The sequence below is a fragment of the Megascapheus bottae genome, chromosome 24, assembly GCF_031878675.1.
Source record: "Megascapheus bottae isolate mThoBot1 chromosome 24, mThoBot2.hap1, whole genome shotgun sequence".
Lineage (NCBI taxonomy): Eukaryota > Metazoa > Chordata > Mammalia > Rodentia > Geomyidae > Megascapheus > Megascapheus bottae.
Window position 1 is genome coordinate 3,762,349 of NC_143532.1, and position 14,169 is coordinate 3,776,517.

The following is a 14,169-nucleotide window of genomic DNA, read 5'->3' on the forward strand; positions in this document are numbered from 1 at the left end:
GGCTACCGCGGGGGCCGGGCTGCCGCGGGGGCGGAGCGGCCGCGGAGAGGCGGGGCGGCCGCGTGGGGGGCGGGGAGGCCGCGGGGAGGCGGGACGACCGCGCGGGGCGGGGCTGCCGCGGGGGCGGGGCGTCCCCGGGGGCGGGGCGTCCGCGGCTGGGGGCGGGGCCATCGCGGGGGGCGGGGCGGCGCGCGTGACGCAGGACGCAGGGTGTATTCCGGACGGGCTCGCAACTCGCATGCGCGCTGGGCTTTCGTGGCCGGATGTGGATCCAGCATGGCGTCTGAACGCAAGACCAAGTTATCCAAGAATCTGCTGCGCATGAAGGTGCGGGGTTTCTGGGGAGCTGGGCCGGGCAGCAGAGCCCTGGACCTCCTGACCTGTCTGGGGCCGCGGCGGCGGGCGAACGTGGTACCCGAGGAGCGTGGAGGGCGTCCCTTGCTGTGTAAAGCGCGTGAGGCCGCGGCGGGCCCCCGAGCTGTCCCGGTAGAAGCCGGGGCCCCGACGGGGCTTCTGTCAGGAACCGATCCAAAATAGAGGCCGGGGGTAAGAGGGAGGCCGGCAGGGTGGCCCCCTAAGTTTACCGAGGAAGGCCTGAGAGCGCAGAAGACCTGGCGGCCCCCGAGGAGTCTGGAGGGCCGGCGGCAGGTGGGCCCGGGTCGGGCCGGAGGCGCCGGGGGCCAGGTCCGCGTGTGGTTCCTCACTCCGGGCGCGCGTGTGTGTGCCGGCCCCGGGGTTCCAACGCGGGGCTTCGCTCCCTAGCCGTGCCGTTCCAGGCCGGCCCTCTCCTGAGCCACCGCTCTTCTTCCGGCTGTTGGCCGGTTAGTTGGAGACGGAGAGTCTCATGAACTTCCTCGCGGAGCTCTGAGCCGTGATCCTCAGCTCTCAGCCTCCGGAGTAGCTAGCATTGCAGACGTGCTGCACCGCCGCCCCCCCCTAGCATTTTAATGTTTTGTAAATAAAAACTCGTATAGTTCTCTTGATTACCCTTTGAGATGTTATCCTGGACTGCCAAAGCAACTGAAACAAGTGACATGCCTAAAGTTACCCAGCTGATAGGAAGGACTGGCCCTCTGGCTCCCAAGCCTTGCTTTTAATTATTGTATACTCTTTACTTACATGTGATTGTGTCCCATAAACCCATTGAAAATAGTGTCATGCAAGTGCATGATAACCTAACGTAGAGTATCAGTTGTCTGCCTTGGACATTTGTGTGATGCCGTGGGAGCTGTGGTATCCTGACAGTGTCTGACAACACATGGCTAGCTCAGGAAAAGATCAAAATTCAAAATGCTGTCTCGAATGAGGGTGCATTGCTTTCCCACCACCATAAAACGAACATTTGTTAAGTTAAACCATTTTATCAGGCCCATCTTTACCTAACAGGTGTAACTCTCATTTAGTCAGTAGCAGAATTTCCCAAGAAAAAAAAGTAATGTTTTGAAAATGAGAGAGTAAGCATTCTCTGTGCAGGATTTAAAGGGAGTTGAGCTATTGTGTAACTAGGAGTGAACAGGATAATTCATTTTCTAGTGGTTTTCTATATCCTTACCATAAATATTACATAGATCTGTTTGGATGTTTATATCCCATTTTAAAAAAAGAAAAATCCCTTTGCCAGGTGCCAGTGATACACCTGTAATGCTAGCTACTCATGAAATTGTGATGTGAGGATTGATGTTCCTAAAGCCAGCCCAGGCTAATAAATCTCACCAAGAATGTGAGTGATGAAATGAAGCCTCTGCATTTAGAACCATCCAAGAAAAATAGGGAAAGATAAGACAAGCCTAGATTCATTTATATTTAAAGGAGCATTGTTTTTAAAACTCTCTTTATGAACCAGATGCAACCTAGGTACCAATAATGAAGTGTGAACAAGAGTACTAACACTGGTTTTGTTTTAATAGTTTATGCAAAGAGGACTGGACTCAGAAACCAAGAAGCAACTAGAAGAGGAAGAAAAGAAGATCATTAGTGAAGAACATTGGTATTTGGATTTGCCAGAGCTTAAAGAGAAAGAGTAGGTTTATTAGAATTAATATTGATAATGAAGGAACAATCAAGGAAGTTATTAGATCTGGTGACATAAAGAAGTCTCTGATTAGTTTCTTGATTTAGGTTTGCAAATAGTTTTCTCGGACCTGTTAAACCAGTGAACATTCTTCATGTACTTACATTGAGAAGATTAGTATGTACCTTAGGCTTCACTTTTGGCAGTTCTCCCAAGTCTGATGGTGCAAACCTACATAATCCCATCACTAGGGAAGCTGAGGCCAGAGGATCTCAAGTTTGACAGCAGCTTGGACTACATAGTAGATTCTGAGTTAGCCTCCAATATATAGCAAGACCTTGTCCACAAAGAAAAAACAATCCTAACAAAAGTTTAAGTAAAATCATGTATCATAGAGCTCACTAAGGTCAGAAAATATTAGGAGAAACAGACAGAGCTTCCAGAAAGACATAGATAAATGGATGAGATTAATTCATTACTCTGTTCAGATCCGTTTTTCAAATACCAGTTGAGCTAGAAGGTAGAAAGGAAACTGAGTGTTTTATCTTTAGCATTGATGAGCTGGGTGGCACCGGGCACACTTCTTTCCCTTAAGATTCAGTTCCTCACCTGCAAAAATGGGACAGCCTGACTGAGCAGCTCTTGGGACTGCAAAAAGGATTCATCAACTACAAGATGCCAAGTGCTTAGCCTGGAGCATACTACAGATGCCATGAAAGCTTCTAGATAAATCTTATGTAGTATGAGCTCAATTTAAGACTTGTCACAGCCCGGTGCTGGTGGCCCCTGCCTGTAATCCCAGCTACTCAGAAGGCTGGGATCTGAGGATGTGTCTCAAAGCCAACCTATCGAGCACATCCATGAGACTTATCTCCAGTTAACCACCAGAAAACCAGAAGTGGCACTGTGGCTCAAGAGGTAGGGTGGTAGCCTTCCACAAATGACCCAAAAAAAAAAAAAAATCACAACCACGTTTTTTTGATCCATTTTTCCTTTGAGGGATATATGAGCTGCTAGCACTAGTGTTTCACAGGAGTAATTCTGGAGAATGACTTGGGTGTGGGTCTCACTACCTTTCTGCCCAGTATCTGCCCCTTTTCCAGTTCTGTCCACACAGCTTTCCCAGTGTTCTCACAGCACATTCCTTCTATGCATAAGTTATTCATTGGTGTGCATAGCTTAAGAGCTCTGACAGTACATGTGAAAACTTCCCTGCCACCCTGGATATTAACTTTTTTATTCTTTGAGATATTTAGTTTTAAAAAAATTTTTAAAAAAAACCTCCAAGGTGAGTAAAAGACATTGAAGAAAATTTGTTCAAGGGAACCTTTTAGGATCTGAATTCTATGCCTACTTCAGAAGAGGCCACCCCTCTGGCCTCTAGTTCTTGTCTCCTAATGCCTTTGTTGGTCAAATTAAATCATGTTTTATTTCTAACCCTGAATTAGAAATCTATATTTTTAATCAATTCTACTGACAGCCATCAGATTGGTTTCTCCATTCAAAGTCTTGACTTACTGTGCTTTGTGGTAAGTAGACATGCTATTAATACAGGTTTATTATCCTGTTTAGGAGTTTCATAATAGAAGAGCAGAGTTTCTTGTCATGTGAAGATCTTCTCTATGGAAGAATGTCATTCAGAGGATTTAATCCTGAAGTTGAGGTATTAAATATAAATGCTTCAAATATAAAAATTTTCCAGTTGAATTTTTTCAGCCAGTAATGGAGCTTAAGTTTCTCCCTATCATTGCTCCTCATTATATAGGAAATAACAAGTCTTGAAATATTGCCACAGCTATTTAAAGATTACAGGCATTGCAGTCTGGTTTTACAGAAGAATTGAGTAGGTTATTTAATATGGCAGTGTACAGTCCCTGGTGGTGCCACTGAGTTAGAATTGTAACTTGTGCCTTTTATAGGAATGTCAAGATTTTATTCATATGATGCTGTTATGAAAAGTTCTTTTCTGGAATTTATACATGTATCTTTTCTAGTGGAAACTGTTACTTAAAAATTGTATAATTTGACTTGTAAATGAACAGGCTTTTATCCAAGGTTGTAAATAGATTTTTAAGTGAGTCCTTTTTGAAAGTCTGTTTGAAAAAGAATATTCACCTTGTAACTGAATGGTTTGAATTTCCTGCCTTGGGTTTACAGCAAAGCAGTTCTTTATTTAACACCTCTGTAACATATGTCACAGTAATTGGCAGGCTAATTGGCATTTTAGATGAATATTTGTGATTGATGGATATTTGTGGATGTCACTTGGGTAGGGTTTCTCGCCCTTGGTAGAACAGCCATTGAGGCTCGCTTGTTCTTTGAGATTGGTTGCCCTGAATAAGTAAACCCTCAAGCTGGTCAGAAGCACCCTGCTCTCTGGCCTTTGCCCACAAAAAGCCAGCAGTGTGCACACAGTCCCTTCACATCCGTAACAACCAGAACTCTTCTTGACATCACTAAATATCCCCTGGTCAGCATAGCTGTCTCCAGCTAAGATTCCCTTCTCCAGGAAGCCGCTAGAAAACTACAGCTAACAAACTCTGTCGGGCCTATATCCTCTTCTGATTTGGAGCTGACCTCTGTTAGCATTGAGATATAAAATATTACAGGGAATCCCTTAGAAATTTTGACATGCTTTTAGCCTTGAAATAGGTTTGATACCAGCTCTTTTCAGGCAGCCTTCTCTAACCCTGATGGCTGGCATTGGTATGTTTTTCAGAAATTAATGCTTCAGATGAATGCTAAGAACAAAGCAGAAGAGGAAGAAGAAGATGAAACAGTGGAGCTTGATGTGTCAGATGAAGAAATGGCCAGAAGGTAAGTGTGGCTTTGGTTCTGCATTATAACCTGGTGTGGCTGTTGTTGGCTCTCCTCTGTGCTCTTCTGTGACGCACCAGTACCCAGCAGGGATGAAATTGAGTTCTGCCTCCTCCCAGTGGCTCCAGCTGCCAGCAGGCCCAGGCATGCAGGCACACCTTGAGGGCTGAGGACTCTCTTGAGAACTGCAACCACACGCTCCGAAAGGAATATCTTGGTTTAAGTAAGGAAAGGCAGAAACAAAGCAAGCAAAAAAATGTAATCATCCTAGCACATTTCATGAGTGGTTTTTGTTTTATTTTCACTATTATTATTTTGCCAGTCCTGCGGTTTGAACTCAGGGCTTGAACACTGTCCTTGGGCTTTCCTCAAGGCTAGCACTCAGCCACTTGAGCCACAGCACCACTTCTGGCTTTTCTTTGTCTGTGGTACCACAGAATCAAACCAGGGTCTTGGTGCATACTAGACAAGCTCTCTACCACTAAGCCAAACTCCCGGCCCTAACATATGGCTGCTTTTTTTTTGCCAGTCCTTGGGACTGAACCCAGACCCTTTTTGCTTAAAGAAAGTGCTTTGTAACTTGAGTCACAGCACCACTTCTGGCTTTTTCTGTGTAGTGGTACTGAGGAATCAAACCCAGGGCTTTGTGCCTGCTAGGCAAGCACTCTACCACCTAAGTTTTTAGATCAAATGGTTTCTTTCAAAGTTGCATTTTTGGTTTTATATTCTGACAAGACCTGATTCCTACTTCTTGGGTTGAAATTCAACTTGTGCTGTTTCCCATCTTAACAGATATGAAACCTTGGTGGGGACAATTGGAAAAAAATTTGCCAAGAAGCGGGATCGTGCCAATTTTGAAGAAGATGAAAATGGAAACATAAAACCAAGAAAAGCAAAGAAGATGTTCTTAAAGCCCCAAGACTAAAATAAATGCTCTAAAGTAGGGCCCAGGGATGCTGTGAAAGCAGCACATTTTGGAACTCAACCTGGTGGTATTCTATAGTTCATATTGTAATGTTTATTTGTAAAGAAATGTGTAATTTTAGAAACATGCTGTTTTTGAAACAGATATGTAATGGGTGTTATACATCCTTTCCTAATGGTTTTCATCAATATTGAAATTTCAACCATGATCTGCAAATGTACTTACACATAAAGGGTTGCTTGCATAAAGATTTTTTACCTTTTTATATATGTGTAGTTCTTCACTGGCTATCTCAGATTGACTCATATAATTGAAAGTAAAATTTACATTTTACTATTAAATTATTAATCATGTCAAGCTAGTTCATTTATCCATTTTGGACACAGATGCCATAAGAATTTGTTACATGCCTGTAAGTTTATATAATAAACATGCCTCCTTTCCAGTCTGACGTATTTGCATGCTGCCAGGTTATTGTGCAGTCACAGCAATATTTTTTGGACCTTTAAAGCATTTTAACTTTTTTAAATGTTCTGCAATAACCATCTTTTTTCAGATAATTTTTCTGTTTTCTCATACTTGCAAATCATCGTTTTAGTCTAATTCAATAATGTAACTTTTATGCAAATAGTAATTTTTAAAAACCAGCCATTAGGGGCGGGGAGTTTGGCCTAGTGGTAGAGTGCTTGCCTAGCAAGCACGAAGATCCGGGTTCGATTCCTCGGTACCACATGTGTAGAAAAAAGCCGGAAGTGGTGCTGAGGCTCAAGTGGTAGAGATCTAGCCTTGAGAAAGTCCAAGGACAGTGCTCAGGCCCTGAGCTCAAGCCCAGGACTGGCCAAAAAAAAAAAACAGCCATTAATTTGGGATGTCTATCTAGAATTATATATTAAGTTGAGCCATAAGAAATTTTTCTTTATGGGTCCAAAGCCGTGGTCAGTTTCTGTGGTACAGGCTGATAAAAATGAAGCATCAACTAGACTATCTTCTGCTTGGAACTCTAAATATGAAGTGCAGAAGCACATGAAATTGTGTCCATGTTTGGCTGGAGATACATACTTAGTACGTACGAGAATTGCTAATTTCATTTTGTTCATGTTTCGTCTCTTTGAATCTGTACATTTTGGTTGCTCTGTGACCCAGCAAGGGTGAGAACCACACTGCTTGCCTTTCTCTCCATCTGGAGACGTCTCTGTGCCTTCCCAGTACCTCAATCCATGCGGCCATGGACTTGGGCCTCTGGATGTCTAGGCCTTATCTTGTCCACTGTCACCAGGAGCAGTGGGCAGAGTAGGATAATAGGATGGTCTGCTGAAGACTCCTGGCCCAGAGCAGAGTACAACACTCCATCTAATGACATCGGACCTGGCCTTTGGATCAGGGATCCCTGCTTAGAGCTGTTGCTCAGTCAAGGTGGGTGGTCTGGAGTCAAGCAATTGTAGAAGGAGCTCCTCTTACTGTAAATGGTGGTTTGCACTGACAGATTCAAAGAAGTAATGCCACCACAATACATAAGGGTTTCACTGAGGCAGAAATTGATCATTTGATCATTTTAACACTAGACCAACAAAGTTTATTTACTTTGTGGTGTAAGTAATTCTGACAGTCAAGGGGTTTTGTGCTATTCCGACAATATCCTGAACACAGGAGACTTCATAGGTCAATTTTTTAGCCCTTCCAACCCAATAACAAAATTTTAATAGAAAACAGTAACCTCAAAGGGGAACAGTGTCGAAGTAAAGTTTAGGGATACTCTTCCACATAGCCAAGAGGAGCTGGGAGAAGAGGAAACATGGAATGTGGGTGATAGAGGGCCAGAGTGTTCCATAGCAGTTATGTTTTTAGGAATCAACTTTTTTGTCAATATCCAGGTTGGTGTGTAACCAAATTTAATTGTGATTAAGTCAAAAAGACTAGTATAACCTTCCCAGATATTGATTCAAAGTTTGCTGGAACTTCATATCTCATTTGGGAAACAGGGAAAGGGTATTTTGTTTTGTTTTTTTGCACAAAGGACATTTGCAATTAAGTAGAAGAGATGATTCTCTGGTTAGAAGTGGATCTTTGGAATCACTGCCTTTGGATACTGCATGGTCCAGTGTTTGAGATTTAACAGATACTAAGCTATTCTCATATTTTAACTTCACCCTCTACATTCTTAGGTGGGGAGGGGTAAGGGAAGAGTATGGAACAGGGAAGTGTCTGCTAGAACTCAGGATATTAGAATCAGGATGTTCAAGTGCCTTATGGCAATGGCATGCATGATACTTGTGTATCACCTTTGAACATCCTGTACTGTAAACCATCTCTGGATTACTTAGGATTGCAAACACAAGCTTCACATGCACCTTTGCATTGTTCAGAAGTTAATGACAGGAATAAGTCTGCATGTTCAGGATAGATGCTCTTCGTGAATCTTTTTGATGGAGAATCACAGAGATGGGGATCTAACAGCTTTCAGCTTTTGGTAATGATTTGAGACAAAGCCAACTTCATTTTTCCAGTGCCAGCTGGGTCCTCCCGAAAGGGAGGTGGGCAAGACTAGAGACAGGACTTAGTCCTTTGTATGTTTCCTCTTTGCTTCCTACCATTATGTTCAAGGCAAAGAGTAGTCTTTGTTCCAGTGGAGATTGTTAATATCTGTTTACAGTGACCCCAACACTTGGTGAGGCAGCCCCTTAGCAGCCCCTCAGAGACATCACAGCACCAACCAGCAGCCAGTTCCCGTTCCCCAAACATCTGTCCAGTACCATGAGGCACTAGACGCAACCTCTTCCTAGGGGTGGCAGCTTTTGGTTGGTTTCTTACTGTTCTCTTTTGTCTTTTTAGTACTTGAATGCCCAACAGTTCTTTCTATTGAATTTCTCAGTAAAAAGAATAATGGAGAGTTAAGACAAAATAACACCAAAGTGCTCTATTGATTATTTTAAGCTGAAATTGCTTGAGGAACTGACACTTTAGAAAGGGCCATTTTAGCTGTCTTTTCCACATACAGCCAGCTATAAATATCCTTTCTTGACAGAGTAGAAAGGAAGGTCCTTCACATACCCAGGCTGGAAAATAATCTTGAGTAGCAGAGTGGTAATTAGGACTGTGGTGAACATTAATAAACAAAGCCACAGTAAGTCGTATCCTTCAAAAGCTTTTTTTCCTCCACATTTATCTCTGAGTACCATCGTAGAATTTATTACCTTAGCCACACCTTCATTTATCTTTCCATTCCTTCACAAATGTCTTTGTCTAGCAGGTGTATTAGCGTCATGCTCTGATTATTTCTTCAGACTTCACTCATGGGAAGATCTCTAGGTACATGTAAAATTAATAAAAACTATCTGATAGAGATTTCCTCTGAAGTATTACCTGTGAGACTATGGACTTGGTGGACTTGAAATGTTATTTTCTCTAATCTGCCTTCAAATGTATAACTGTTAACATATCGCCCAACTTCAGCTTCCTGGAAGTTGCATGATGGAATCAGCAGTTAGTGTGACACTTCTAGAAAATCCTGCACCAACACATTAATGCCTATTGACTAGACTTTCAGGTTATCCAATCCATTCCATAGTTCTCAAGTTATGGTCCTATAGGGAAGGGACTGTAGCTTATGTTTTTGTTCATTTGCTCCTGACCTATGTTAAAGTTGTTAGTAAATGACCTTTTATTTTCCTTTTAGTCCAGGGTTGTACTTAACTTCCAACTAACTTCTAGGATTATTGGTGTCTGTCATCATGCCTTACATAAGTGTTTCTTTTTCTTGTGAATGAATAAATACATGAATAGCAATTGGGATGGTTTGGAAGTCACTTGGCCCTTGAATCCTATTTAAACTGCACTGTTGTACAAATAAACAAAGACCAAATGAGAAAAGGAAAAGCCATTTATTTCTGAGCTTGCTGTAGCAAAGGAGTCAGCCATGGGCACTTACATTTTGGCAGAGCCACAAAGGCAGGCAGAGGAATGGAAAGCTTTGTAATTTGCAAACACAGGAAAGGCATAGGTGTGTCCTGATTGGAAACTGTTGGCATGAGAGAACTGAATGTAGGTTAATTACCAGCTAGAAGTAGACACCCTCTATAGCTGGTTAGACATGCATTTTTGGCTTTCCTTGGCTCAACCTAACAGGCAAGCAAAGCTTAAAGAAGTCAGTTGTATCCAGTCCAGTGGGACACTTCAGCTTCCAGGATTATCACTAAGAGCTATCTAGTTTCCTTCCTGCCTGATTGACATAGCAGAGTGTTGTTTATTATAGATAAAGGAGAAGTTTTTGAGCAGCTGGGGTGGGGGGTACAGAACATGTAGCTCAGGCTGACCTGGAACTCAGATACTTCTGCCTCGACCAAGATTCAGATGTACACCATTACTTCTCAGCTTCCAAACTGCTTGTATTATATGGTCTGGCTATTGTGCGTGTGTCTTCAGCCTCGCAATGCTTAAGCTTGTTTCTAGTCATTTCTCCTCCTCTAACGATTATCTGATCATGTGGCTGTGGAAAGGTGAACACAGTGTGACCAGAAGATGCCACTGACCAGTCAGGACTGCTTGTGGCTCCAGCTGTTAGTGGAGGTTCCTGTTCTGGGGATTGGTACTGCAGAAACAAGGCCACCAAAGTCAGGTGATGAAAACCTTTCTGTCATCACAGATCTTGGGAAGGAACACAATACCATAAGCGAATGGATATAAAATTTAGTTTAACAAGTAATCGTCATTTCACGTTCCAACCCTCTATTCACTGACATTGGTTAATGATCTCTGTCAAAGTAGAGCATTTGGAGAGAGGAAAGATGCAGCTATAATAGGAGTTGCAACACATTTCCCTTAGAGAGCTTTTGTAACAAGTCCTTCCAACCTGCTTTTACTAAAAAGCACTGACACTTTGTTGGGGTCTATCAGTCAATTACAAGCAGGTGAGGAGCTTGACATTTCTGTGTCCCATTTTTTATCTCTCTGCTCTGAGCCATTCACTGTGCAGCCACCTTGGAATTCAGGAAGGACAGAAGGGCCTGATCATTTACAGTGGAAACTGCCCCTAAGGAAAGGAACTCCAACACCCCTGTGGGACAGTCCATCTGCCAAAAGCAAGGACTCACTGCAATAAGGGCCCCCCAACCCATCCCAAGACCATGAAGCGCCCAGCTACCTGTGGCCACCCAATGACCATCACACTGCCCTTATGGCTGAGACAGCTTAAGAACTATATGCTCTCCCCTTACCCCCAGTTCCTCCTCTTCAAAATGAAATCAAATGCCAATGTGGGGCAGATGGACTGAAATACCATCTTGCTTCTTCCTGTGCTGTGCCCGTGCTATGTCGATTAAGTCTCCTTTCTCTGACCCCCACCATTCCTATGTCTATTTTAGCATATTTGGAAGACCTGAAATATGAAATACTAGAGTCTGGGCTTGGGATCTGAAACTCCTGTGACACTCCTACTTTTTAATGTCTTATAAAGGTATTAGTTTCTCCCTTGCCTTCCAAAATATCCTTACAGTTTCCCAATTTTGGCCTTACCCTTTGGCTCCAAAGTGCCCTTATGCAACCTTGTAACATAAGCCTGTGGTCTGCCCTCTTCCCGTAGGACTATCTTCACATATGCAGTTTCGTAACACTGTTTGTTAGTTCTATAACAACCTGAAGGGCTGTGTTCTTCTCGCTGCATAGAAAGTTATCATTTTAATTCTTAAAAAGGTCACTCACTATATGTACTCCATTTCAGCTCTGTTTGGGGAGAAAAAAATCGAAAAGAATACCACTTTTCAAACCACCTACCCCTTGTTGAATCCCAGTTTCTTTTTTGTTCCTCCCTCCACCTCCAGTATTAAGGATGAAACCCCTAGGCAAATGCTGCACCATTGAGCCCCTCCCCAACCCCTGCTAGCTTTCCTCCAATATAGTTTACTTGTATTCTGAGTTAACACTTGTTCTTATTTCCCCAAAGGGAGAAATGAGACATACTAGATTTTTGAATACTCTTAAAAAAAACAAGAGTCCTGCCAGGTGTGGTGGCTCATACCTGTAATCCTAGCTACTCAGGAGGCTGAGATCTGAGGATCAAGGTTCAAAGCCAGCCCAGGCACAAAAGGACCTGAGACTCTTATCTCCAATTAACCTCTAGAAAATGGGAAGTGGGGCTTTGGCTCAAGGGTAGGGCAGTAACCTCAAGCTGAAGAGCTCAGGGACAGTGCCCCGGCCTAGGGATAGGGCAGTAGCCTTGAGCTGAAGACCTCCAAGATAGCGCCCAGGCCTAGTTCAAGCCCCATGACACACACACACACACACACACACACACACACACACACACACACACACACACACACAAAACAGAGTCTTTGGACTTGGCCCATACAAAGTTGAAGGGTTCTCTATAAGGTATATTTAATATGGATGCATCTTTTTCTGCTTTCTCTTTGATCAGCTGAATGTGATACCCTATATTGTTGTAAAACTACTTCAGGATCAAACAGGAACAATCTGACAAATGCTGGTGGGCTCCCCTAGTTATGGCAGACTCTTACCCTCACTACTCATCTCTGACTTCTGCCTTAATTATTGTCATCATACATAATGTCTGTGTATCCTTGAATTTGACACATCTCAAAATCTTATTAAGAGGACAAAATGAAGTTTAAAAAATGGAGAACAGCCTAGAAATAAATATGTCTAGTTCCTGCCATTGACCGGACTCTGGAGTCCATAGGAACAGAAACAGTGGTAGCACATGGTGTTAATCCAATTACTTGTGAGCTGGAGACAGGGGGAATCATCGGTCAAAACTAGACAGCAAAAAACATGAGACCTTGTCTGAAAAGTAGACTAAAGCAAAATTAGAGGGATTCCTCAAGTGGCAAAGTACACCTGCTTAGCAATGCAGGTCCTTGAGCTCAATTCCCAGAATCAGAAAAACAAAAATAACAACAATAACAGCAAAATAACTGAATCCCACCATCTCCAGCAACTTGTGTGATACGATTTGAAGGAAAGTAAAATGTTATCCAAATTAGTCAGGACTGATAATATGGGGTAAACTGCAGTGTAGTTGTTGATACAGAGAATTTCAAGGAAAGACAATGACAGTATTATAAATTGCAGACTGACTCATCCTTATAGAAGACAGCAAGGGCAGTGTTGTTGAATTTGTAATTGTTCAGCAAGTGATGGTTTCTATCCCCTTGGTTCTGGGAAAGTTGGCATCTATCTGTATTTCCAGAAATCACAGTGGTCATTATGTGCAAGTTAGAGGTCACTTCTGTCACCTCTAGCAAAAAGCAGCAAAAGCAGTCCTCCAGCAGGAATTAACAAAAATTCACTGAGTCTGTCTCTTTGGGAAAAGAAAGCAATCTTCTAGTCTTATACTGAAGCAGAAACACCTGGGATGTTAAGATGGGGACTTGGTGAGAATTGAAAATACCCTCCAGCACCACCCGGGTGGATGGCAGCCAATCATTTTCAAAACAGAAGTTGATGTTGCCAATGTATATGCCTAGGAGCAACAGAGAAAATCTCAAAGTTTCCAGAAGCCTCACTGAGCTTATCTACACTCTTAGATAGAAAAAAAATATATATATATATATATATATGGCTGGGAGTTTGGCCTAGTGGTAGAGTGCTTACCTAGCATGCACGAAGACCCGGGTTCAATTCCTCGGTACCACATACATAGCAAAAAGCCAGAAATGGTGCTGGGGCTCAAGTGGTAGAGCTCTAGCCTTGAGAAAGCCCAAGGACAGTGCCCAGGCCTTGAGCTCAAGGCTTAGGACTGGCAAAAAAAAAAAAAATATATATATATATACACATATCTATACATGATACATATATATATGTGTGTGTGTATATATATGTATATACATCAAGAAAGTCACCAAATAGAAGCCAAAGATTTTAACCATGGGAGGAAGTAATAATTATAAAGCTAGAAAAAGCTCTCTTAAAACCAATAAACTTCCAACATGCATAATTCATGTTTAATAGCTAAAGTAGAATTATTGCTGTCTTATTCCAGAAATTCTAACTCATATTAAGTCAACTCAGTATAAAATTCTGCATGTAAACTAACTTCATTTTCCTTGATGAAGAATACATACTATCATTCTTTTTTAAAAAATGAAGGAGGAGGGGCCAGGAGTTTAGCCTAGTGGTGGAGTGCTTGCCTAGCACGCATGAAGACCCGGGTTCAATTCCTCGGTACCACATACATAGAAAAAAGACAGAAGTGCTGGTGAGGCTCAAGTGGTAGAGCTCTAGCCTTGAGAAAGTCCAAGGATAGTACTCAGGCCCTGAGCTCAAGACCAGGACTGGCCAAAAGGAAAAAATGAAGGAGGAGGAATAATAGGCTTGCTTTTTTTTCTTTCCTTCACTGACTTTTTCTGCGAAAAGATGCCAAGGACTATATTAGCTACAAGGTGAAGGTTTTAACAATACC

General features: G+C 42.6%; 1 protein-coding gene across 3 annotated transcripts; it reads left to right on the forward strand.

Moving 5' to 3' along the window:
• The first annotated feature begins 216 nt into the window (after positions 1–216).
• Positions 217–6,017, forward strand: Mphosph6 (M-phase phosphoprotein 6). Of its 3 annotated transcripts, none has more exons than XM_090357219.1 (5): positions 217–327; positions 1,908–2,020; positions 3,584–3,674; positions 4,731–4,828; positions 5,621–6,017. In XM_090357219.1, the coding sequence occupies exons 1-5, from the start codon at positions 277–279 to the stop codon at positions 5,751–5,753; spliced, it is 486 nt and encodes a 161-aa protein (XP_090213345.1). In that variant the 5' UTR covers positions 217–276; the 3' UTR covers positions 5,754–6,017. The 3 variants fall into 3 exon arrangements, with proteins under 3 accessions (XP_090213345.1, XP_090213347.1, XP_090213346.1); XM_090357221.1 differs by lacking the exon at positions 217–327 and adding an exon at positions 525–546; XM_090357220.1 differs by lacking the exon at positions 217–327 and adding an exon at positions 755–821.
• Positions 6,018–14,169: the final 8,152 nt, after the last annotated feature.

Bases quoted from the DNA above. Each gene is read 5' to 3' on its own strand.
- Mphosph6 (XM_090357219.1), top strand. From the start codon at position 277: ATGGCGTCTGAACGCAAGACCAAGTTATCCAAGAATCTGCTGCGCATG. The intron at 2,021-3,583 runs GTAGGTTTATTA...TATCCTGTTTAG, and splicing joins CCAGAGCTTAAAGAGAAAGA to GAGTTTCATAATAGAAGAGC. The intron at 3,675-4,730 runs GTATTAAATATA...TATGTTTTTCAG, and splicing joins GATTTAATCCTGAAGTTGAG to AAATTAATGCTTCAGATGAA.